This window comes from Emydura macquarii, unplaced genomic scaffold (assembly GCF_026122565.2).
Source record: "Emydura macquarii macquarii isolate MOO-44397 ecotype Brisbane River unplaced genomic scaffold, CSIRO-AGI_Emac_v2 contig_3470, whole genome shotgun sequence".
In the NCBI taxonomy this organism is placed as follows: Eukaryota; Metazoa; Chordata; order Testudines; family Chelidae; genus Emydura; species Emydura macquarii.
The window spans coordinates 5,055,684-5,082,624 of record NW_027133607.1 but is presented as its reverse complement, the minus strand read 5'-3'; the positions used below and the strand labels follow the sequence as shown (position 1 = coordinate 5,082,624).

Below are 26,941 nucleotides of genomic sequence, written 5' to 3'. Positions count from 1 at the left end.
GGATGACCGCATCCTTTGTCAGAGGCAAAGCGTGCAGTGGTGAGGGACTCCTTATCTTGCCACCTCCTGCTAGATGCTTTTTCCTTTTGCACACACGCCCCTTTCTGCCCTTGCAGTGTGCAACTCTCATGTTCCCTTCATTGCTTTGCACCTCCGGTAGTCGCTTACAGCAGAGCAAAGCAAGTACAGGAAGAGCAAGGCAGGGGAGAGTCAGGGCCCCTGGATGCCAGACCACTGCAAGGTTACCCTGCTTTGCCACTGACACTTGTATACTGGCCAGCTGGCACTGGATGTGTAGCTCAACTCAGCATTTAGGTCCCTGCTGAATTTAGCCCAGACACACCAACAAGAGTTTTACCTGCCTATTCCACTGGCTTGGATGGCGCTCTGTGCACAGACTCTTCTCCTTTTTTTGTGTGTGCGATATGATCAGGCAGCCGGGAGTTGTGAAGGGAATGGCCAGTGCTGGGGAAGAGATCCCTGCCCATAAATCTAAGGGCTGAGGAAAGGGAGATATGAAAGGCCGGACCTGCACAGAGAGTTACATACACCTGCTCTGCTCAGAGGACAGGTGGGTTGTAGTACCAGGGAACTCTTCCATGCCAGGATCAGTTAATCTCAATGAAGTTCACACCCACCTCTTTATTTTTTGCTGTCATGTCCTCCTCTTTCAGACTACAGTTGGCTGGAGCTCAGCTGTCCTTTGTGTCAGGCCTCGTACAAACCTGTTGTCTCCTTCCTTACCCCATCACTGTAAATTCTGGACAGCAGCAACGCTGATTCTAGGACACCTCCAGAAAACGCTTCCTCTATGAAGTCAGCCCCAGCATGTAAAGTTTCCGGCACTGTTGTTTTCTAGGGCAGGTTGAAAAAGAGGAATTCCATTTTGTGAAAACTGTGGAGGTTTTGGGTGAGACCTTTTGAACTTTTTCACAGAGAGAGAGAGGGACACACCCACCTGCCCAGCCAATTGCCCAGTGGCTTGGGCACCTGTCTGTGATGTGAGAAGCCCAGATTCAACTCTGTGGTCTGCCTTATCCACGGCAGGGAGCTGAACCTGGGTCTCCAAGCTGAGTGTCCTAACCATTGAGTTGTTGCCGGATGGGCCTGTCACTCTGACCTAAAATCCCCTTTGCTTATTTTGTCTGTCCTTCCCACATCTCACAGATTCATTAAGCAGAGGTCCCCCTGTCTTTCCTCAGTGACTGCTGTCCAGATTCCATGATGATTTTGGAAAAGGAAAATTCTAGCGCCATCACCTCCTCTTGGCCTAACCCCCTAGGCTGTGCGCAGGCCACAGTGTTTGTTTGCATGGTCTCAGCACGGCCAGTATCTGTTGCGGTGTGAAGTACTTTGGGATAGCACATGAAGGAGAGGCACTGGATGTACAAACCCTGCCTTGGACTCTCTCCAAGCCAGATCCTTCACTCGCCTACACTAATGGAACTCCACTGGGCTCAGTCCTGAGCCCCTGCTGCTTTGTTTCTTGAGACAGTAATAGGGCAACTGGGAGTTTCCATGAAGAGGCAGCCCAAAGCAGGCATAGCTGGCTGGCTGACCTTCCTCTCTCAAGGCTAGGTACAAGGAGGGGTTAGGTTAGGACAGAGCATATTGCACTTACTTGCCTCAGCTTCTGGCTGTAGGTTGTGTAAGTTAGAGCAACCCAGCAGCTGCTCTAAAATCTGCTAGGGGCCGTTTCAGCCAGTAGTTGGCCTGGGATCTGGAGAGGGGAAAGGTGACTTAGAACTACCTTCCTCAGCCAGGCTGAATATGAACTTGGCAGTTCAGTGGGTTACCCTGGGGTTGATGAGGAATGAGACCAGACTTGGTCTCTTTGTCTGTATTACAAGTAGATCACTGCAGGTGCAGCGCGTAGGAGAGACCCTGCATTTAGCTCGAAAATGCTTTCGCTTTTCTTTCTTTTTTTTTTTTAGAAAAACAAACTGGGAAATTAAAACACAGCAACATCTGTTAATGTGACATTGAGACCACTGTTTCAACACTCAAGAGCCAGGAAATGCCAGAGTTAATTACAGAGTGCAGAGTTCTTAACAAAGAGACCTTTCCTCCCGGGCGTTTGCGTTAAATAGGTGTTAGCAGAAACAAGCCCTGAGTTTGCAGGGGTTGCAAATCAGGGTTGAACTTGGGATTTCAGCCAGTCTGAATGAAAATCACTTCTCATCTCAGTTAATCTGGTCAGGCTTCCATGGTGACTGGATGTCCTACCCCTACTTCTCCAGTCTCCCCCCGAGTCCTCTAGGCAAAGTAAAGTAGAGAGGAGTTCACTTTCTAACATAAAAACCAAGTGGAAGAACCGACCCAACTGCCTCAGTTTTAAACAGATCAACCTTTCAAGCCTTTCTTGTGTACCGTGAAGAAGTTCCGTTGTATAGTGAGTGGGTACAGAGAAAGAGGGTCAGGTTTCCGGAGGGGCCCAGTTTGGTGTGACACTTGGAGTGCCACAATGTAAACTGGTGGCCAGGTTGCTCCTGGACCAACACAGACCTATGAGCATGTAACACTGGTCTCTGCGTGCTTAGCATAGATCTCTTTCCTACAGTGCTGCCTGCCTGATTGCAGCATAACCTGTTGCTACTGAAACGGGCACGAACCCAATTTTTCTGTTAAACCTTGTGCAGGAAGAGGCAGTGAGTTTGCAGCAGCTGGCCGGTATAACGCCAATCTCCTGATTTTGGGGGCCTGACTCATGCTTACTGTGGCAGGAACCGGCCTGACAGAGTAACCAGGCTCTACCCTAGTGCAGAGAATCTTTTCTCACCTACATCTCAATAATACTTTGGCTTACTCGGAAACAGGTCACTAAAGAGCCATCTGCGGATGGTGCTATTCAGTCCCTGCCCGTCTGGGCAGTGTCACGAGGCAGGGGCTTGCTAAGGACTCACTGCCACATCCACAGGCTTTTTTATGTGGCTAGATCAACAAAAACCCAGTTCCTCAACTCACCCCAGCCTATGGCTCCCGGGGCCGTTCCCCCCACCTTTAGTTCCCAGGTTCCTTCTGCATCTCCTCCCAGGGCACTCTGGCAGTCTTGCTGCAGCTGCCTCCCCGGGGGGCAAGGAGAGGGGGGGACTCAGGCATTCCTGCTCTCTAGGGTGCCCTATTCCCAGGAAGCAGGCAGCGAGAGCCCCACATCCACTCTCACTGCCCCTTCCCTGACTGGCAGTCAGCCTGCCTCACTCAGGCTTTCCCTCTATCCGTCAGTCAGCGTCTCTCTAAACCCAGGTGCTCTCTTTTAAAACTCAGCTGGGGTCAGCTGACCAGTCATAGGTGCGCTGGCCCTGCTACCTCGTACAGGGTCCATCTCACCCTGTGACAGGCAGGACTGGAATCCGTGACCTAAGAGTGAAGGGCTCCATTTTCCATTAACAATCGCCTGACTCTAGCAAAATCAGAGGGAGGTCAAGCTTGATGTGAAAGAAAATTAAATTGCCTTTTGTGGGGAGGGAGGGAACTGAGGCCAACTTTACCAGGCATGATCCCTCTATGCCTAGGGTAGCCCACCTGAAAATGCCAAGGTCAGGGCAGGCTGCAAAAGGAGAACAGATTCTCCCAGAACTGGTGCGTAGCACAGAAGTTAGATTCCCCGACCAGTCACAAACAGCGCTCCTGATTTCCCATGCTGGGTATCAAGAAGCTACAAGAAGAAACACACAGCCCCCTTTATTGCATTTCAGTCTCTGGCTCCCTATCAGTGACTAAGTCCAGTAAAGAGATAAGTTATTTAAAACCCCTTTACCAAAATGTTCTCCTGAACCCAAAGGGTCAGCCACATTACCAGATCAATATAAGTTTGGATCTGACCCAAAATACCACGCTGCCAGCCAATCCTTTAGTAACAAAAACTAAAGATTTATTATAAAAGGAAGGAAACAAACAAGAAGAGAGATGTTAAATAGTCCAAGCAATCAGATACGTACAAATGACTTCAAAGTCCATATATATCAGATTCTCAGCAGATTTGTGGAGTTTGTTGGCTTGTACAATTCCTCTGGAGAACATCCAGTACCTGGATGGGTTTGTTTCATAGCTTCAGATGTAGAATGGTTGATCCAAAGATGGAGGCAGGAATGAAGACAAAATGGAGGTGGTGAAGCTGCATTTGATAGTTTCTGCCGTGAGGCTTGTACTTCCTTTGTCCCAAACACAGCCACACAGCACATGGCTTGGAAAAGCCTCAGAGTCCCCTGTCCCTAGGCATGTTCTTCCATGCCCTGGTGACTCATAAGGTGTAGCCCCGGGGTTCTTCACTGGATTCACTGTACATTTGAGTTCCCTCGACGAGTCATCAGTTCTGACGCTAATCGGCCTGGGGAGTGTAACCCAGGAGCACAGCACAAGTTTTTGGATACAGATACATCACACATATCCATAACTTACGGTACCAAGAGGACACAGACACACAAACAATATTATCATACTTAGCAAATGAACCTTTCCAGTGGTACCTGACATGGCATATCTTGTAAGAATCATTGCAATTTTCTCCTATCGGTATTAAATAATACTATAAAAGGTCACCCCTAATCCAGGTAGCGTCACACCTCCCACGCAAAATTGATGCAGAAAGGGGTATCCCTAGACACTGCTGATGCATCACAGGAATTTTCCCTTCTTGGTTCTGTATTATTACAGCTTTTAACATGTTCAAGGATTTTTCAAAAGATCACACACACAGTACATTTTTACAGTTCTTGGCAGTAGCAACAAATTGATTACAAGAGTTAACATCAGTATTAATATTAACATCAAAATTGTGTTTGATTAAAACAGGTGTTTGCTTGTCAGGTTCATTATGGCAGTAATAGTGTTATTGAATTTTTTTTTACAAATGTTACCATGGGTTCAGTTAGATCAGTAGTGGATTGGATCTGCTCGTGCAGCATAATCCCTGCATGTCTTATGTGATCTTGCCCGATGCGTCTTCTGTACTAACAGCTATCAGTAGATCTCACCCTGCTCCCTCCCCGTCAGGCAGGTAACTTGCATCAACACACATACTAGCTAGTTCACTAGTTTTCAAATTTTCAACCATGACCAATTTCCAGATTGGACTCAGCCATTTTACTAGTATGTTAGAAACATGGTTCTGATGTCCTTTCACTACCAGTCTCTGCATCCCCATGGAATCAGATGTACCTGAGTTCTCTGAGAGACTACAAGACATACTCACAGTGCCTACAGGTGATTGTTTGCCTGCCACCCCCTGTATTCTGCATCTCCAAGGACCATTTTTGGCAGACTGTGGATCAGATGGTCATGGAGGTCATGGATAGACTTTCCAGGACCTCCTTGACTTTTGGGGCAGGGCTGGAGCAGCTGCAAGCCCCAAGTGCCGCTGGAACAGCTGATCCTCTGATAGGCGGCCAGACAGCTGATCAGCTGTTTGAGGTGGTTGGGGCTCAACAGCTGATAGAGGGGCGGTTTGCTGCAAACAGCTGATTGGTGGTGTGGATGCGGCTACACATAAGAGATGGAGGGCAGATGGCGAGTCGGATACAAGTTTATTCTCATGGATGTGGATCCACAGATTTGTATCTGCGCAGGGCTCTAACCAGGAGGTTTTATTCCTCCAGGAGCATTTTTAAGCAACAATCCATGTCCCCCAGAACTTCTGTCCTTTCCTTCCTCAGCTAGGGGTTGCGCTAAAGAAACATTCTGAGCAACAACGGACTCTTCCTGGGTTTTAGCTAAATTCAGAACCAACTCTGAGACAACTGACCCATCCTCAATCTGCGTAAGCTGAGAAGCACGTGCTGTCTGTGTCTCAGACAGAAGATTGGAGACAAACTGTCCATCAGCAAACAAACTGCTATCCCTAACATCCAAACAGTTTGCAATTTCCTCCCCCTTGTTCCAGGCCACATGACTGTTCACAGCCAAACTTCTGGAGATTGAGGTAGCTCTCTCCATGGGCAAGTCATTACCCCTAGTAGACACAGGCTTAGGAAAACGTCCTGCCCGGGTTTTAGTTGAGTCCAGAACCATCTCTGAGACAACTGACAAATCCTCAATCAGCATAAACTGAGCGGTACTTTCTGCCTGCTTCACAGAGAAAAGACTGGAGACAAACTCTGCTTCAGCAGATAAACTGCTTTTCTGAACTGACAAGCCGCTATTTTCCACAATCCCAAGGCTAGAGACACTCTCTTTCTTGTTACAGCATTGAACCATAGAATATCAGGGTTAGAAGGGACCTCAGGAGGTCATCTAGTCCAACCTCCTGCTCAAAGCAGGACCAATCCCAACTAAATCATCCCAGCCAGGGCTTTGTCAAACCTTTAAAAACCGATAAGGATGGAGATTCCACCACCTCCCTAGGTAACCCACTCCAGTGCTTCACCACCCTCCTAGTGAAAACGTTTTTCCTAATATCCAACCTAGACCTCCCGCACTGCACTTTGAGACCATTGCTCCTTGTTCTGTCATCTGCCACCACCAAGAACAGCCTAGCTGCATCCTTCCTGGAACCTCCTTTCAGGTAGTTAAAGGCTGCTATCAAATCCCCCCTCATTCTTCTCTTCTGCAGACTAAACAAGCCTAGTTCCCTTAGCCTCTCCTCATAAGTCTTGTGCTCCAGCCCCCTAATCACTTTTGTTGCCCTCCGCTGGACTCTGTCCAACTTGTCCACATCCTTTTTGTAGTGGGGGACCCAAAACTGGACACAATACTCCAAATGTGACCTCACCAATGCCGAATAGAGGGGAATAATCACTTCCCGTGATCTGCTGCCAGTGCTCCTACCAATGCAGCCCAATATGCCGTTAGTCTTCTTGGCAACCAGGGCACACTGCTGACTCATATCCAGGTTCTTGTCCACTGTTACCCCCAGGTCCTTTTCTGCAGAACTGCTGCCTAGCTCGTCGGTCCCCAGTCTGTAGCTGTGCATGGGATTCTTCTGTCCTAAGTGCAGGACTCTGCACTTGTCCTTGTTGAACCTCATCAGATCTCTTTTGGCCCAATCCTCCACTATGTCGAGGTCACCCTGTATCCTATCCCTGCTCTCTAGCATATCTACCATTCCCCCCAGCTTAGTATCATCCGGGAACTTGCTGAGGATGCAATCCACCCCATCCTCCAGATCATCAATGAAGATGTTGAACAAAACCAGCCCCAGGACTGACCCCTGGGGCACGCCACTTGTTACCGGCTAAACACAGACAACTGCTTTAAGTCACACCCCCCACTTCACAAATTTCCTTCTGATTACAGGTAAGACAGGAGGTTCACATTTATACTCTCTCTGGGACTGGGTTATGACATCAGCCCAGTATATGAGTACCTCACACTAACTCCTGCAAGGCAGGGAAGTGCTATTCCATCGGGGAAGCTGATGCAGCGGGGCTAGTTGACTCACCCAAGGTCTCACACAGAGTTGTAGTGGAGCAGGGACCAAAGCCAGGTCTTCTACGTCCGAGGCTCCAGCCTGTAGCACCGGACTGTCCTTCCTCTCCCGACTGCTGCACTTCCAGCCTCCTGGGTGCTGAGTGGTTTCCATAGGACCAGCCGATCAGAACTATTGCCACACTAAGCAGAATCTGGGTGAGGGGGACTCGGGAAGCCAGGACCACAGAAGTCATCCAGGAGACCTAGAGAATTGGTGTGATGAGGGGAGGCATCTGGCTGAAGGTGTAAAGTCTGTTTCTTCTGAAGCCGTGTTTGGCTTGAGGAATCGGTGAGGGGATATGGAGCCTGTCAGCTTTTGGTCAGGGGCCTGAATGCAGTGCAGCTTGGGGATGACCAAAAGTCTGTGCTGTTGGATAGTGGTTTTGTGGCGACAACAATAGCACTTACACGGTGCTTTATAAGTTCAAGGTGCTGCATCCGGTCACCCAACATCCCTGATAGAGAGCTGTTCTGATTCCCATGTTACACAGAGGGAAGCAACACCACGCAGAACTAACACAGCGGAGTTCCTGGCTCCCGGTCCCATGCTCAGTCCACGCAGCTACCCTGTGTCATACAAGCTGATGGTCTAAGTCTAATTTAGGGCCCACACATTCACCTCACAAAACCCACCATTCCAAGCCCACCCCTTGTAACAGTCTTGCAGGGTCACAGAGACTAAAATCCCCAGCAGCCGCCGCCTCGCCCCCAGCAAGGACATCCCCGTTGATCATGGAATCCTAGAACCATAGCGCTAGAAGGGACCGCAAGGGTCATCTCGTCTCACCCCCTGCCAAGATGCAGGATTTAACCCTGAGACTGGTTGACAGGCATGCAGAGAGGCCCTGTCGAGGCCCCACTGTGCTCAACGCTGTACAAACGCGTGGCGAGAGACAGTCCCTGCTTCCCAAGAGCTTGCAGCACAAATAGAAAAGACAGACACAGTGAGCAAGGAAGGCTGGTTAGCCCCGTTTTACAGATGGGAGCTACGGCAGAGAGAAACAAAATGACTTTCCTAAGCTCATGCAGGAGGTCAGGGGCAGGGCTGGGAATGGAACTCCTCTGAGCTCCAATCCAGTGCCTTAACCACAAGACCAACCTCTTGGGAACGTCCCCTCTCTTTTCTAACCAGGGGAGATTTATTGGCGAAGGCTGGCTGCGCTGCTGCTTCCTGCTCCCTGCGGATAAATGTCACCTCTCGGGATTGTGAACATTGCTGGTCTAAATCATTCCCCTGGCACCGTGGGGGCCTTCAGCATCCATCAACCTGTTGAAAGGGGGTGAGCAAAAAGAAGGGAGAAATTGTCACTGCAGCTAGCGCCCATTGAAATCCAACCCACTGAGAGCCATATTGCCCTGCTCTCCATCTGAACTGGGCCGATAAGAATAGGACACGTCAGGATCTGAAGAATGCCCTGCCTTTATCTCTCCTTTCATTCAGACAGTCAGGACTTATCGGGTGGGGCCTTCTGGGTGACAGGCTTTGGACAGAATGCATCCTCCCCGCTTGTTCTTATCTCATAGCAGAGACAACACAGCATGTTTTACTGCCTCCATCTCTGTGTCGCTCACACACTAGGTCTGAGCAGCTCCGACTCAAAAGCCAGCTCTTTATCAATGAGTCCGTGTCCTAGTGGGGGATAAAGAGACACCCTACAGAAAGCAAGCCCTATTGCACTACATCTGAACCCGAACATGAATCCTTCTTTCCTGGAGGATGTTGTATGGCTCATTATGTCTGGGTGTCAGGTCATATCTTTAATATTGCACAGTGCAATAACTGGACGGATGAACTCTGTAAAGTACTTTGCCGGTGGTTGCTGGGGGTTGCCAAGTATCGTTGCTTGGAGGACATCGCATGTTGTGCTTTCTCTTTGGGGTGGAGCAGAAGATGTGAGGGGATCAGTTGTCTCTGTGCTCTAGCCACCTCTTCAGCCCCTCAGGTGACGTCAATGAGCGAGGGGCTTTTTGTCATGGGGACACCTGCTTTTCCGTGAGGTTGAAGGCATGGGGTTATCAGCTGCACTGTCACACCATCGTTTGGCTTCGAGCAGCGATACTCCCACCTCCGTGTTCTCAAGCCAGATTAGCACTGAACATTACCCAAAAGAGCCACTGCCGTGTGAATTCATTGTTTCATTTACCGTACTATACTATACTATACTATACTCTCTCTTTCTCTCTCTCTCTCTATGTTATTCTCACAGCAAAATGACTGACCGCGTATTGTTATTTTATCAACTACAATTGGTTAATAACATGGAAGAAGCCTCCTGATTGGTTAATAACTTAGACTGCTAATAATTAAATCACACACGGTGTTCGAACATCACGTGCTGCAAAGAGCTGCAGGAGTCACATTGAACAGTCATTTGTGGCTCCTGAGCCTCAGTCTGAGTGTCGCTGGCTTGGAGCAGCACTAATATAATTACAGTAAGCAGCGTGCCAGGGGTCAGAAGGGGGCGCTGTGCTAGATGTGCCATCTTTCTACTAGAGTCATAAAACTGAGGTCCTGGCCACATGTGATCATTAAATACCCTGTGTCATGTTAGTTGACACTTGGATCACTTGGCCTGGTCCCCTGACCACATTCCAGCATGAGTAATTATGTTCTGCCTATCTAATTTCCCTCCCAGTTTCAACTGGAGATTATATTCTTCTTTCCTTCCCGGCACAGCTGCTGCCCGACGGTGGCTGCCTTTCAGTGACAGATGGAGTGGCTCTTTGTGAATAATGTTTGCAGAGCACTTTGGGATGTTGCAGATGAAGGGAAAAGAACTGAGGACTCTTGACTCCCACTTTCCTGTTCTAAGCTGGAGGCCACGCTCCCTCCCACAGCGAATGCTATGCCTGGATTTCCAAATCCCACCTTCCCTTTAAAGACTTCAACCCTTTGCTCTTATTTAAGTGGGAAAGGCGGCAAAGGGGGAAATAGGCATTTCCAAAAGCCTGCTCAGCTGCCGGGTTGTATCCTCCCCTCCCACTAGCTGCTTTGCCGCTTGTCACTCGATTTCCCATCATGTCTCAAGAGACGCAAGGGCTCTTGGCCTGCAACGCTGTGAACGGGACGCTGCCTGCTTGTCTGTCTGACTGGGGTGTGTCGCCCAGCATTTCCTAGGTTATTCTTCTGTGTTTCCTTTTCCCGCTATTAATAGACTTGGAGCCAATCTGGGCTGTTTCAGCGACGGGGCTGGGACAGAGGAGAGTTACAGAGATAGGAAACAAAGGTCTTGGACAGGGAATGAACCTAACAGCAGGAGCTGGGAGGAGGAGGGGCAGCTTCAGATGGCGTTGGGGGAGGAAGAGGAGGGAAGTTCCTTTTGTTGGTATTTTGCTCTGATGTGTTTTTCTCCTCTGCCCATGCACAGAGCTGTGTGACCTTTCTGAATAAATCCTGCCGCAGTTTCCCCTTCTCCCCCTCCCCCAATCGGGAGCTTCAGGTTTAAAACTCTGGGCCAGATCCTCAGCTGGTGTAAATTACCATCAACTCTGTTGACCTGAGTGTAGCTGTGCTGGTTTACACCAGCTGATGATGTGGCCCTCTGTTGGGTGTGGATCAAAGGAACACACCCTGACAACGTGAAGCGCAGAGGAGCAAGTTCTCCATTGCCCAGCACCTTGGATGGTCACTCACACCACCACGAAGTACTATCCGTTCAGAAGAGCAGCGTTTCACAACCACTTCGCACTGGCATGAATGACTACACGAGACACGGGGAAATGGAGACTCAGTCATCGACAGGGATTGAACCTGGCCCTTTCAGCATTATGACCACAGACCTGGCTCACTTGCTCCTGTTGCTAGTATTCTATATGAGACTCTTACCCACGCTACGGCTTCCCTCGAGGAAGACAAATGATCTCACACACACACACTGGCATAATTGTGTGATGCTCTTATACAGGGCACTTATTCCTCCCAGACTATTTAACCCCAAACTGCTGTGTGTGTGTGTGAATTTTCAATTGCTTTTTTCAGAGCATCCCATTTGACATGCCTTTGGTTTCAGGGTTGGGAATCATCACAACTATTGTTAAGCTGCCCTGATGATTCCCTCACGAGATACTGTCTCCCAGCAAAACACGGGGACTAGTGTGGTACCTCTTTGTTTTCCCTGGCGTGCTACAAGAGATGAAAGTCCAGTTATTGAGGGGTAACTGACTTCATCCTGATGCTACCACCCCAGAATAGGGAGAGGCAGATAATTTTCCACCTTCCCAAAAACAGGGTTTGGGGAGCCTGACCCTAGTTGGAACCCCAGGTGAACTTTCCTCCTCAGGCTTTCGGAAAGAGTCTTTCCCCCATGAGATAATGGTAATAATTTTAGCATTGAGCTCCCGCAAAAGTATCATCTTCCCCTTAGCTTGTGTTGAACCCAGTGGCCTTGGGGATAATGTGTTCTCTGACAGGGCAAGGGAATGTGGAATCTGTTCATTTGTTCCCCTCTTCACGCTCTGATAACTACAGAAGGAGGCAAGGAAGGGACATGGGACAAACTAATTGATATTGACCCCCTGGAGAATGCAACTGCAGAAAGATGTCCCGCCTGGCTGTCTCAGCAGTGTCTGTGGATCAGCCACGGGAGAACTGCTTAACCTGGTAGCATGGTAGCTGTGGGATGCGTCCCTGCTGGCAGTCCACCACTTGAACCGACTGTGATAGGAGCTTGCTTGTCCTTGCTGGGTGTCAGGGTAACTTTCTCCGGTAGATGGATGGCAAAAAGTGAAATAGAGCAAACCTATGTCTGGGCACGATGGCTTCCTATGAATGGAAGGACTTGCCCCCGCCTGATCTCTCTAGACTAGGCTTATCCTAAGCGGCACTTTGCTGATAACGTGACCGCTATATGTGACAGCTGGTAACATGTACTGTACTGATAGTACAGCCCAGGGTGTGACGTGCGTAAATTAAGAAGGGGGAGGCGCAAGGACCTCATGGATTTCCTCTCCCCTGGAAGTTTAGGGACCTGCCTAGCATTTCGGGCATCTGCTCCATTCCAGCCGCCAAAAATGGCTCTTCAGAAGTATCTGCCTGAGGCCCAAAGATATGTTGTCCTTGGACAGGCAGAGCTTGGCAGATGCCAGGGCTGTGCTGAACTGAGCTCCATCACAGGTTAAAAAAAATCATCCCCATCTTCTGGTCAGTTTTGGGAGGGGGTGGTGTGCAACAAGGGACTACCCCAGAGTCTCCACCATCTTCTCACCGCATTACAGGGTTTGTGCTGAAATGGTGGTCTTTCCTCAGGGTGGATGGGCCCAGCTAGCAGGTGCCTGTCAGATAGATCACTCGTGTCGGGGGCTCTGGGTGGACAAGAAGTCTCGGTCTCCTCGCTGGCTCTGGCTCTGTTATGCCCTTTCATATCAGTTGCAACTGAAGGTAGTTTGGGGCGGGGAGAAGATTCCACTGCTTACATTCCAGCCTGTGTCCCACTTGAACCTGCTGTCTCCTGTCTGAGGGAGCCTGGGTACATGGGATGGGCCGGGGGAGTTTGAACTGCAGCTCTCAGCCATCTAGGAAAAGTCACAGGTTGCGGATTTTTGTGGTTGGGAATTAATTAACTGAAGCTCCCCTCTGTGAAGGAGTGTGCAAGGGGGGTGGATGGTATGAAATCGCTGCAGCTGGAGGTGACATTGACACAGGCCATTTGGGATCCAGGCGGACATGTAATTGGCTCTGGCAGAGTCAACAACCACAGTTTTAGGGGAAATTATGTTATTGTTATTTATTTATACTATGGTAATACCTAGAGGCCCCCAATGGAGATCAGGACATCATTGTGCTGGGCACTTCACATACACATAATGTCCCAGTCCCAAAGAGCTGACAGGACAAGACAGACAGACAGCTGGGAGGGAGAACAGAGATAGCACAGGGAGGTGAAGTGACTTGCCCAAGGCCTCTCAACCAGCAGAGCTCGGAATACAGCCCAGGCCTTAATCCATGAAATGATGAGAGTGATGAGGGCTTGGATGGGAGAGATTTTTACTGGTGGGGAGGTTTTTAGTGAGACCCAAGCCAGCAAACTGCGTGGGCATGAGCCTGTATGTAAAGCCAATTGGCTAAGAAGGCTGTCAATCAAGTAAAGAGCAATGGGAGGGACTTCCCTTCTCTCCATATAAAACTCCCTGGCTGCCGGGTGGCGTGAGTCAGTCAGGGTGTGTCTACACTTTGAGGTGGTGGTGTGATTCCTAGCCAGCGTACTAAAAATACAATGTATATGCAGCAGCGTGAGCAGGGCTGGCCACTCCATGTACGTGCCTAGTAGGTATGTGGCTCCACTCTGTTTTCAGCGGGTGTACACTTACGTGAGCTGGGAATTACACACACAGCTCAAAAGTGTAGACATATCCTGAATCAGACAGTTGCAGGAGGTGAATGGGTTATCTGCAGGAACCTGGCTTTGGTGAATGTTTATTATGCAGGGTTTCCTGTGTGGTTTGTTTCTTGGGGCTTTTTTGTTTGTTTGTTTTTTTAATTTAAATTACTTCTGGTGTTGTTCTTTTGCCCACCTCTCTGAACTGGGTTCTTGCTGTTTTGGACTACCTTTTTGCTGCCCTTGGCCACAGATCCATTCTATAGACTCAGTCTTCAACTGTGTGTTCTTGAAGATTGGGTGAGAAGTGACATGGGAACCAAAATGCGGCGGGGTGGCAAGTGGGAATGCCTGGTATCAGAGGCAAGTCTGTCTGTCTGACATGCTCCTCCATTTGCTGGTTACATACGTTTTCATGTACCACAGTCTAGGTGAGAACATGAAAGACTCAATGCCTGTAAAATTAAACAGCCTCTTCATTAAGAGAACTATTTACAGAGATGCTGCATCTGGGATTCCAGCCATGTGCAAACAGACCGACTGACTTCCTGGTGCTTCCTCCAAATTCCTCTCCTGCAACCCATGCTCCCCCTCCAAGTTCCATGCAGTTACTACATTTGTGCCCATTAGACTGGCTTCTTCCCTCCTTTTCCTTACCTCATCCTTGACCCTTCCCTCTGCCATGCTGCTCCTGGGGGCATTTTCTGAAAATCCCACACAGTGAGCTTGTCCGATAGGGGGTGTAGGGGAAATGCTGAGTGAGTGGTCCTTTGTGTTTTTTAGGAGATGCCAATGAACAAGCCAAAAACGCAATTATCTCGCCTACCAGTGTCACCTCCAAGGGCAGCCAATCCCCCACGGACACCACGGGCACCCCGCCCTCCACCAGCACCCCGTCCCCCACCAAAGCTGACACTTCGCCCTCCGCCAACACCAGCATCCGGCCTGGTGCCAGCAACCCGCTTCCCACCACCTCTAGTGCACCGCTCAGTGCCACCCTACCGTCTGCCTTAAATGTTGTCATCTCGAACATCATCAACAACCCGCCCAACACTGGCACCCCAGCCCGCACTGACACCAGTGCCCTGCCCCCAGTTGACCTCAGCGCCCCAACTACTAAAGCTGGTGCTACCACTAAGGTCCCGGAGGTGGTGGCCAGCCCCACCATTGGCTCTGCGAATCCCATCATTGGCACACCCTCCGACTCCACGACCACCCCTGGCGTCAGTGCTTTCAGCTCCGCAGCTGCCCCCGCTGCCTCCACCAGTTCTGTGGCCACCCCTGCTGCTGCCACCACCGTTGCCTCCCGCGCCGCCACCGCCGCCGCCACCACAGACATCCCCAGCTCGGCAGGCACCCCCCCTGAGGTCGGTGGTCCTGCATCCGCGTCTTCATCTCGGAAGCCCGAAACATCTGTAACCATTCCAGGTATGAGCGGGACCAGGTCTAGATTTTGGCGGTTGGGGGAAGGCTGGCTTGACGCGGGACTAGAACATGGGTCATGGAGTCTTTCAGATCTAGGTTAGGACCTGGGTTGAGATCGAGCTCAGGTTGGTCCCGGCTGCCCCCCTTTCCTCCCCCCCAGCAGCTGTTCAGCAGCTTGTGTGCGATCAACTGGCGTCTCGCAGTGAGTTGCCAGTGGACAGGTGTCCACGTCACAAAAGCCACCCTAGCAGTTTGCACCCTTGTTAGCAGCCCCAGCAAAAGAAGCCAAGGACCGAATGAAGCATACAGGCTGAGTCCTTGCTTGTCCCTAAAGGAGTCCCGTCCGTGCTCGTTTGAAAATGTAGCAAGTAGGCTATGGAGGCCGGCTTCACGGGTGAATCAGAGAAAGGAGTCGAAATCTCACTTGTGCATGAGCGACGATAGGTAGCGGGAGGATACGCCAGGAGAGACCTTGAAAGTGAAGACAAACAGCTTATGTTTGACTATGAAGAGGGAGGCAGTAGAGGTCTGCCAAGAAAGGGGTGGCGTGGTCAACGCGATGAGCTAGGGAAATGACCTTTGCAGAAGCATTCTGCGTACGAATGGGGCAAGATTGTATTTTTCAAGGCCGGGGAGAAGGATGTTGGTCTATTCAAGATGAGAGCCTGGATGAGCGTTTTAGTTGTTGTTTAGTGGATAGAAAAAGATGCATCTTTGAGATGTTATGCGGAAGGAATCTGCATGATTTAGCCATAGCCCTAGATGTGAGGACCGAGACAGAGATCTGAATCGAAGACGATGCCCAGGTTACAGGCTTGTGATCAAGAGGGGAGGTTGGGAGGAGATTTTTTTTGCGGGGGGGAGTTTGAGTTCTTTTAGCCATGTTGAGCTTTAGCTGAAGGCTAGACGTCCACAAGATGCCAGAGAGGCAGGCTCAGATTTGAGTTTGAATAGAAGGAGACAAGTCTGCAGCAGAGAGGTAGAGTCGTGAGTCGCCGGCATAGAGATGGTAGCTGAATTTCTGTTTACAGATGAAATGACCCAGGGTGAAGGTATAGAGGGAGAAGAGATGGGGACCAAGGACAGAGCTTTGCGGAGCCCTCATAGAAAGTTGGAGGGGGGATGAGGGCATGCTGAAGGAGCGATTAGCGACGTAGGAGGACAGAGTCATGGCAGCCAAGGGAGGAGAAGATCTCAGAGGAGGAGCATGACTGACTGCGTCGAAGGCAGCTGACAGCTCAAGGGGGGTGAGGATGGAGAATTGGTTCTGAGCTTTGGCTCAGAGCAAGTCATTAAAGACTTTGTCGAGAGCGATTTCAGTTGGTGGCAAGGGGCTGAAGCCAGACTGGAGAGGGTCTGGGGTGGAACTGAAGGAGAGGAGCTCCAGACAGCGACTGCAGACTGTGCGTTCAGTGAACTTACTGATGAAAGGGAGAAGGGAAATGGGGTGGTAGTTGGAGCAGCAAGTGGAGTTAGGGGCAGAGATGACCTGTACCTGCTGATAGCTGGGGGAGAGTGAAGGCAGCATCTTCAGCAGATGTTACTGAGCATGCTCAGTACAAGCCAAGCAGCAAATCTGGTGGGACACCCTGCATGTCCCCGCCTCCACTCTGGTCAGGTGTGTTGCTTTTTTTTAAGACTGGAGAGACTGACGCATGTTTGTATTGTGAAGGGAAGGAGTCGGAGGAAAGAGCTTAAGGAGAAGAATAAGAGAGAAGATGAGAATAGACATGAAGAGGAACAGGAGATAAGGTGGGATGAGGCCACTGAGGCAAGTGGAGGGGTTAGAGGAGGAGAACAGATGAGAAACTGCTGCATCTGTGACAGGGGAGAAGAAAGAGAGAGTTGTAGGAGGGGCAGGAAGGCGAGCTGAGGAGATGGGGGAAGGTCACATGTTTTGACAATTTTCTCTTGGAAGAAATCAGCAAGATCCTTCCATAAGTAGGATGCATGGGAGGTCATTCAGCTCCCCCCATCACAGCTAATCCCTGAGTAATGTAGCCTGGCATAAAACAGGACAGCCTTCAGGCCCGGAGTGGTGAGGTTTTATCTCAAGAAAATAAAACAATCTATAGCAAGTTTTTACATATCAACATTTTCTAGTCCTCTCCCCTCCGCTCCTTTTCTTTTTTTGAAATAAACACGACGAAGGAAGTTCCTAGACAAAAAACTTCAAGATACAGTTAGGGCTGTAAATAAATACCTTGTAAAGTTTAGGTCAAAGCTTTCTTTTGCTTACCCCGTTAATCATTCCTTATGGTGCTTGTCCACTCTCAGCATTTTTTGTGGGGCTTCTCTATAATTTATCCTTGTCTTGTTTGTTTGCATTTTGATGCTGGTGTTAATGCAGACAAAGAAGAAGCAACCAAGAGTGCACCTCAGGCATCTGGAACAATTATGGAAAGTACAACCAAACCCAGGAAAACTACAGTTGGAACCACATGGCAGTCTGGTATATCACAGACACCTTCCTCAAGCTCTGGATCCCCCAAAACCAGCAAATCACCCCACCACCACTCTCCAGTTCCTACCAGGGAACCCTGGAAATCTTCCATGAATCAGGTAATGGGTGTCTGGGTATAGATGGGCATCCTTAGTCATGCTCAAAGCCAACCGGAGAGGAGGTTCAGTCCTCTTGGGCAGCCTAAGACTGTCAAGCCAAACGACACTGGAATATACCAGGTTCAATATGTGTGATCAGGTCTCCCTCTGGTGGCTGGACCATGGAAAAGATACAAGCCCTACTACTGCTGCTGACAGCAAATAGAGATCCTCCTTCTGATCAAGTAGCAGCAGCTTGTTTTTTATTCCTAAAGCAGCTTGTTCATTTTAACTTATCACCCAGTGTGTCCATTGGGCCTGGGTTCCTTGCAGCATGTGTCATTGTTTATGAATCTCTGTTGTCATCAGAGGGTGACCTCTTGCGGAGGAAACCTCTACAAACACATGAGTCTTCAAGACAGGAATGAACAAACCCCCCAGTATATAGATTTGTAGATGGAGCGAAGGAGAACTACAGTTTGGAAGCTGTTCAGGAAAGAAGTTTAGTTTGGTGGAGATGGGATTGGGAGTTTAATGGAGGGAATGAGGGCTGGATTCACAAAGGTACTTAGGCTTTGCGGCACTGAGTGTCTTGATGCCTAGAAAATCACGAGTTAGGTGCCCAGGCTCTATGCAATGAATGGGGAGAGATAGGGCCTTAGATCGCGGAAAGCCAGCATGCTAGCATGGAGCTGCCTAAGCTAACCAATGGGAGATGCCAGCTGGAGGGCATGGGGGTGCTAAGCCTCCCCCCCAAACTGGAGCTAGGTGCCTAAGTCTGGGCTGCAGGGAGGTGCCCAGCTCTGGCTGGTGAGTCACAGCCGGGAGCCCTTTTTGGAGTTAGCCGCCTATGGTTTCTGCAAGGCGCCAGGGAGAACGGTGGGTTTCCCACATCCCAGGTGAGTGCCACTAACCACTAGGCTATTTTATATTCTGATGTGGGGCTTCCACAATCTCTCCTGTTGCGGCCATGATGTGGGAGCTCTTCTTTTTCTTCTCCCGCCTCCACTGAACTCACCTGATGGGCCCAGTCCGGCAGGCAGTCTCTGTGCAATCCTACCGGATCAGGCCCCACAGATGACTTGGGTGGCTAGACAACCAGTCTTCCCCTAGTTTGAGAGGAGTCCAGGCGCTTCGAGTGAGGCAGCAGCGCCCATGCCTGTGCCCAGAGGCAGGAACAGAGGTACTGAGGGAATTTTTATGGCGAAAACATGGGTGCTGAGTGAGTTTTGGTATCAGCGGGGTTCAGTGGAGCCAAAACTGGGATTTAAACACCTAAATCTAGAGTTTAGGCACCTAAGTATTTTTGTGAATCTAGATCTGAGTGACTTGGAGACGAATTAGATGTGTATGGCTTTGGAAGAGAGGCTATAGCTGGTCTTTCTATTTGTTCTATCAATTGGGCTATGAACCACAACCGATATGAGACGATGGGGCTCAGACATGAGCTGCGTCAAGCACAGGGAGTGGGAACCATGGCAACGGGAAGCAGGAAGAGGGAAACATACTTTGGTGGGTTGTTTTCACTATGGGTGGGGTGTGCGTCCTGGCCAACTCTCAGAAATGACATGACAGAATGTCTGACTCCAACCATTTATAGTCAGGAACACTCTGGTCAGACTCTGATCTCTCCCTCAGACCCCTTACTTTAGGCCCTAAGCCCCTTTCTGGCCCACGTGCTAGCAAACACAGGTCAGACCACAGTTTCCTGAGTAGAATTGCCCCGGCTGTTAAGGACGCTTATATATGAGGGTTGGGAGATGGGGCCTGGAGACCTATCGGGCCTTTTCCATCTCGGCTCTTGATTCTAACATCTGCAGTTCACTAGGTTTCATATTCATGGATTCTGAGGCCAGAAAGGACCATTAAATCCACTAGTCTGATCTGCCTAACAAAGGCTATAGAATTGATTGGAGTGTTCCCAATCCCATATTTCTGATCCGTTTGCCACATCAATGACCAGCTGTCCCCCCACCAGGCAGAAATAACTTGGTTTGGTTTTTTTTGTGTGTGTCTTTTTAGATCGTTTGTGTGCCGCAGACCCAGCCCAACGACTCAGCAGTCATTCTGACCCTGAACAAGTCTAATCCCTGTGTGAGTATCCTCTTTTACATTCAACAACCCCGTTGTCCATGGCTACAGCAGCAGCTTCCCTGCAGTCACACTGCAGCTTTTAACCCACGGATCTCAAAGCACTTTACAAGCTGTAGTCACAGGAATGATTTCACCAGCTACAGAAATGCAGTCACTTCTGGGGTGGAAAATGGCAACTGCTAAACAGTACACAACAATGCTAAACAATAAGCCAGATGAAACCATTGCAGGAGTTAAAGATAGGCAGACTATAATTACCCGAGTAGTAATATGATCAGAAGACAAGCATTAACCAACCCAAGTTGGTTGGGAAAAGTGCAGACGGAGCTTTAAAAACCGAGGTAAAATCCTGCCTCCATTGAAGTAAGCTGGAGTTTTGCCAGTAACTTCATTGGGGCCGGAATTTGATCCCAGAATTGGTCAGGACCTTGAATTTATATCTCATCTCTGAGACGATACTTCCGGGGGCGCACTGCCCTCTGACAGCATGCTGGGGTAATACCTCAATGCGGAGTGAACAGAGGTCCTTGTTGAGTCACCTGCACCAATCAGCGCAGCAGCTGGGTGGGTGGGTGGTTGGTTTTTGAAGGTCTCCCATCCTAGTACTAGCACAGACAGACCTCATTTACTCTATGAGACCTGACAATATCAGAGCAGAAGGGAGCATGACTGCTCACCATACAGCAAACGACCATTACAATGCCCTGCAATCTGAGACTCACTATATTAAGGTCAAAAAAAGCCCTGTTAGACCAAGGGGTCAAGCACAATGTTACCGTCCTGTATCTTGCAGACAGTTAGAACTAGACACCCCTGCAAACCACGTCATTCCGATTACTTTCTCACTTGCCTTATCTCCGCTTCAGTTCTGACATGAGTTTAACAGCCAATTTCTGCAAAAAACCTAGCGGGAGAGAGAAAAGTCCCCATTTTCTTCTTACTTACACTGGGGAAAATCAGGAGCAATTCCACTGAAGCGAGTGGAGTTACCGGCTGTAAAACTGGTGTAGGTGAAAGGAGAACCCGGCCAGGAGTTCTCGGACACTCTCTGAACGTGGCCCACACCAGAGCTCAGGGACCCCTCACTTCTCACTCACCGTCACCTAACACCCCTGTGCCTACCGCAGCGGTTCCTTATCTGCGAGAGTATTTAGTCTATTTCTAGCTGTCTGTAATGTGATGTAGCACCTGAAAATAAGGGGGAGGAGCCAGCATTATGTGACTGGTCAGCTCGCCGCAGAACGCGAGCAGCTGCTTCATCTCTGGGGCACTGTTCAGATCCTGAATTGCTCTCCGGTGCTGTAAAACTTTGGTTTCTGGCTCCAGGGGTTCTCAGGATGGTCTAAGTCCTGAGTCAGAGGGATTCAGGACTTCTGGGTAGCTCTCACTCTGTGGCCTCAGAGGGGTCAGTTAAATTTCCTGTGTGTCTGTTACCTGGACAGTGGAATAAGCTGAACTTCACTGGGATGCAGGGAGGCTCGATTCCCTGATATCTGTAAAATGCCCTGAGATGCTCTGATGAAGGAGTCTGTTGTACAGGTCATAGCATTAATTGTACAGAGCACGACCGTTCTGAAGCTGCCAGGACCAAGAGCTAAGCAGACCATCCCCCTTCTATTTCTCAAGCCTGTTGATGATTCCTGTCTGTAACTCCCTCTCCTGTCTGGGGGGTGCTTGGTTTGAGAGGGGAAGATGTTCCCTGCCCGGGCCAGCTTGAACCCCTAGGGAGAGATGTTAGGGGCGGACTCGGACCCAGCAATCCCCTTTCCGAACATGCAGGCTTAAAAAACCTAAATAAAGGAGGGCCTTAAAATGGCTCTTTACTCTATGTGGCAGCCGGGCACATTTCTGAGACACCGGGCCTCTGAGTCACTGCTGGCCTCTCAGCAATACAATGGCTTGATGGCTGGCCAGCGCCCCGGGAAAGCACTCTTGTGGGGTTGGTGCAAGCTTGCCCTGAAATCGCAGCCTGATATGCAACGTTGGAGACAGGAAATGGTTCTCTGCTGCCACCACCTGGTCGTCAGTCACCCTTTCTCTTTCTTAGATTCATAGAATCATAGAATATTAGAGTTGGAAGGGAGCTCAGGAGGTCATCTAGTCCAACCCCCTGCTCAAAGCAGGACTAACCTCAGCTATATCATCCCAGCCAGGGCTTTGTCAAGCCTCAGCTTAAAAACCTCTAAAGATGGAGATTCCACCACCTCCCTAGGTAACCCATTCCAGTGCTTCACTACCCTTCTAGTGAAAAACTTTTTCCTAATGTCCAACCTAGACCTCCTGCCCTGCAACTTGAGACCGTTGCTCCTTGTTCTGTCATCTGCCACCACCGAGAACTTGCTGCTCTTGGGGGAAAATTAGCCCCTTATGGACATGGTCAGACTGAATACCCATCTGTATCTATCTGTGTCACTAATAACACCTCTGATGATTTAATTGCTTAGGATTCAAAAAGGTATTAGGCATTAATATGGATAAAACATCCACAGTTACCATACACACGATTAAAAATAACAATACATATCTGGAAGGGATAAACTTCCATGTTTCAGGCCGTAAGCCTCCTCTCACTGAGGAGGTCAGGAGGAAACTTCCCTTTTGGGCATGTTAGTCCAGAACTGTCCACTTCGGGTTTCTTGCACCTTCCTCTGCCAGAGACAGGATCCTGGATTGGATGGACCTCAGGTCGATCCAGTCGGGCTCTGCCTACGTTCCTCGTTACTTTTCTCTACTGATACATTTCGCTCGGACTGGAGGATGAATATACCTCGCGCTAGACGTGTTGGGGTTGCAAACTGCAGGGGGCTTTTTAACAAAGGAACACATGAATTGCCAGTCTGAAGCAGAACCAAGGTCCACCTACTCCACTATCCTGTCTGAGGCTTGCCAGACCCAGGGGCTTCCATGGAAGCTGTAAGAACTCTGTTGTAGGCAGATGTGAGATACCTGTTTCCCAGGTTAGGTTCCACCCTGATCTCTAGACCTTAAATCTCTGAATCTGATCTTTAAATCCAGACCAAAAATAACCTCTAGTTTTCAACGACAGTGTACACATTTCAGTTCATGAAGTTTCTACTGTATTTTATTTACAAAACACAAATTTTGCACCTAAGCCGTCTGTCACTTATTTTCATCCTGCTTGTCTATCATGATGGCTGTAGCGTGAGATTCTCTTTCCCCTGCAGCCGGCCTCAGTGACTGTAAGAGCCTGTTGCTTCACACAGGTAAAGAAGTAAGATACGCCTTTAGCATAAGTGGCAGGGCTTATGCTCTTGGGTGCTGACAGTCCTGTGCTGAGAATCTGTGGTGTCTGTCCGTATACACCGGCTTACAAAATCACACCCTAGATGGGACTTGAACTCCCACGGACCTCAGATGTTCTGGGGGGGCTGGAGAAGAACAGAAAACCTGTCATACACTGGCTTAGGGTGTGTGATTGCGACTGTAACAGCCCACTACTCACAGCTAGAGGAGTTTAGCAGTAGGGACGTGTGTTTAGTGCTGAAGGACTTGCATTGAGTCTCTCCTGACAGTGGTGTCTGTCTCTACACAGCCAGGGCTCATTAGGGTGGCCCAGCTCAAAAGCAACCATAGGTTTTGTTTAATTTTTAAAAATAAAACTGAGCAATGCCCCTTTGTGCTGAAATCAGCCCGGTTAAGTTCCCCTCCACCCCTCCCCGGCTCATTTTCTGAGTGCATGAGAACATCATGGCTTAGCATCACCCACCTCTTCTGTGTGTTTATGGTCGCTGCGCTATCTCGTCTTCTGGCAGGGTAGTCAGCAAGTCTGCAGCTCTGATTTCTTAGGGACATCACAATTATCTGAAATGTTATTAACACACAGTACTAATTACATTTTTAAACAGCTGCAGTAAGATCTTGATTATGCATTCAAAGGTCCCTGCCTCACCTGGAACGCCTCCCACTCAGCTGCCTTTAACTCCCCATTATATGAACGCCTGAAAATCAGAACAAATTTTACATCTTCCAAGCTAAGCTGATAATTGAGAGCCTGCCGCATTTGCTTCCCTCTCCAGACGATCTGGCAAACCAGTTTCTAGCCAAACCTTGACAGTAAGCTGAAAGAGTCTCATGCACTTCATAACACACGGGAAAGCAGCAAACTGAGAACACCAAAGAGGCCTGTTTAGTTCCATAATTGATTCAAATCTGTATTGCAGGCCGCAACCCAGACAGGTGTCCCAGTGTGCCACAACACAATGCACATTGTGAGAGACAGGCTCTACCCAAACGAGTTCATGATTTAACTAGACAAGCCAGAGAAAGGATGGAAGAGGAGCCAGTGTCACACCAAGGTGCCGATCCGCTAGGGTAACTAGGTACCTACCTCACTCCTGTTGAAACTAATCAGAATTAGGTACCTGGGTACCGTTGAGGATTTGGGGCACAGTGACTTGCCCACGGTCAGACAGCAGCAGAGCTGGGACTAGCACTCAGGTCCCCTGATTCCCAGTGCGGGACTCTATCTTTTCCCAGCTTTTTTCTCAGCTAGGCAATAATTGACTGAGCGAATGGCATGGCCCTGTGGCATGAGCATGGGGTTGGGAGCCAGGGAGTCCCCAAAGTCTGATCAGTGGCATCTCCTGTGTGACTTCAGGCACGTCACCTCTCTGTGCCTCCGACTCCCCAGCTAGAAAGGAGGGAATGTCACATCAGAATGGGGCTGGCAGTTTGCTGCGTGAACAGCTGTGAAGGTCTTTGAAGATGGGACGCTCCCACAGAAGAGCACAGGCATTGACTCTCTGCTTCACCCTTCACTAGCACCTTCCCTCGGTGGCTCTCGAAGCACTTTACAAATATGAATGAATCTGCCTCATTGCACCCCTTAGCAGTGTCAATATCCTCATTTTAAAGATGGGGAAACCGAGGCACAGAGCGGTGCTGTGACATGCCTAAGGCAACAACAGAGCCAGGAAGAGAAGATATTCTGACCGCCAGTCATAGCTTTTAAGCACAAGACCATCTTACCCTGTAAGAGCACACGCAACGGCTCTCTGACACGGAGCGCTCTCACCTGGGGCTGCAACTGCGTAAGCCCCATTTATATCCCATTTCTTTATGGCCCAGCGGCCACTGAAGTCGAGCTTCAGAGATGCAGAATCAAGCCTTATGCCCCTGAATTGCTTGGCTCTCAGGAAGGGGGTGTTAGAAAAGTGAGCAGGTGCCGTGAGCATTGAAGGGTCGGTCCTGGGGCCAGTTTTGTTCAATGTCTTCATTGATGATCTGGAGGATGGAGTAGATTGCACCCTCCGCAAGTTCCCGGATGACACTAAGCTGGGGGAGTGGTAGATACCCTGGAGAGCAGGGATAGGATACAGAGTGACCTAGACAAATTGGAGGATTGGGTCAAAATAAATCTGAGGAGGTTCAACAAGGACAAGTGCAGAGTCCTGCACTTAGGACGAAAGGATCTCATACACTGTTACAGACTGGGGACCGACGGGCTAGGCAACAGTTCTGCAGAAAAGGACCTGGGGGTAACAGTGGATAGGAAGCTGGATATGAGTCTGCAGTGTGCTCTGGTTGCCAAGGAGGCTAATAGCATATTGGGCTGCATTAGTAGGAGCATTGCCAGCAAATCGAGGGAAGTGATTATTCCCCTCTATGGGGCATTGGTGAGGCTACATCTGGAGTATCGTGTCCAGTTTTGGGTCCCCCACTACAACAAGGATGTGGAGAAGTTGGAGAGAGTCCAGCGGAGGGCAACAAAAATGATGAGGGGGCTGGAGCACAGGACTTATGAGGAGAGGCTGAGGGAACTAGGTTGTTTAGTTTGCAGAAGAGAAGAATGAGGGGGGATTTGATAGCAGCCTTTAACTACCTGAAAGGGGGTTCCAGGGAGGATGGAACCTCAGGCTGTTCTCAGTGGTGGCAGATGACAGAACAAGGAGCAATGGCTTCAAGTTGCAGTGGGGGAGGTCTAGGTTGGACATTAGGAAAAAGTTTTTTACTAGGAGGGTGGTGAAGCACTGGAATGGGTTATCTAGGGAGGTGGTGGAATCTCCATCCTTAGAGGTCTTTAAGGCCTGGCTTGACAAAGCCCTGGCTGGGATGGTTTATTTGGGGTTGGCCCTGCTTTGAGCAGGTGATTGCACTAGATGACCTCCTGGGGTCCCTCCCAACCCTAATCTTTCTGTGATTCCATGATTCTATAAGTGGCTTGACCACGTTTCATGCACCAGAGGCAAGCTGCAAACCTAAGAGTCCCGGTTCCCAGTCTCCTGTGCTCCTGTACTCACAGTAGACCCACTGAGGACAGGAATGAGCTGCAGCTCCGGGTGTACCGCTCTGTGCTGTGATCCCGTCCGGTGTCCCACGCTGAGCGGTACTGCACCGGGTCAGTGCTAGGGTGGGAGACATGGGAGCAGTGCTGGTGATGGAGGAGGGGGCACTCTTCCCTTTCGGTCAGCTCTAAACCGTTGCCCCACCCTGGAGTTAGGTGCTGGGCCATGACGGGCTGTTGTGCAGATGAGACACGGTTCCACCCACTTGTGACTAGTTAAGACGCCTCGGTGGTTTTGGCCAGAGTCTCAGCTCTGGAGGTCCCATTCAGTTCCAGCTTGGGTGACTGCACGAGGGACTTAGAGAGGGAGAATGTAATTCCAGCTGGATAGCGTAGTCGACGGTTTCTTCGCTGTAGCGTTCAGTTAAAGGGCTGCTGCCCACCGCCCCAGAACTGGCTGCATTTCAGTAGCCAGTAAAGTGATCCTTACAGACGACCTTTCCTACCACCACAGAGCCATCACGAGTCTCCGTTAACATTGGTAAAAGGCAGCCAGAGTCTCTGGAACAGAACTCAGCTCTCCTGAGTCCCAGCTCCTAATCACCAGGGTCAGTCTGCTGGGCACACCTCATACTCGGCTTGCGTCCATTTGGAGGCAGGAAGAATTTTTAAAGGGGAAACCCCTTGCCCAGCGTAATGTCTCCAGCAGGGCTGGTTTCCCTAGGCAGGGAAGCCGGTTCCTGTGACTCTCAGCAGCACCACCTCATTCATCTCATCTGATTGATTTGTAGTTTAAAGGGCCCATGACAACGTGTTTCCCTCGCCACCAGAAAAGGCAAGGATTAGGGCTGTGAGGACAGGCCTGTGCTTCTTGGAGGTCTGTGCAACGTCTCAGCCTGGCGGCTTCACCCCCACGGCG

The 26,941-nt window shown here is 49.8% G+C and overlaps 1 protein-coding gene across 1 annotated transcript in view; it reads left to right on the top strand.

The window, feature by feature from the left end:
* Positions 1 to 26,941, top strand: part of PODXL (podocalyxin like) — an 80,908-nt gene that overhangs the window by 33,902 nt on the left and 20,065 nt on the right. The window contains exons 2-4 of the mRNA XM_067534857.1: positions 14,502 to 15,146; positions 17,494 to 17,705; positions 19,707 to 19,778. Coding sequence (XP_067390958.1) covers positions 14,502 to 15,146; positions 17,494 to 17,705; positions 19,707 to 19,778 — 929 coding nt within the window. The remainder of the gene's footprint in view (positions 1 to 14,501; positions 15,147 to 17,493; positions 17,706 to 19,706; positions 19,779 to 26,941) is intronic.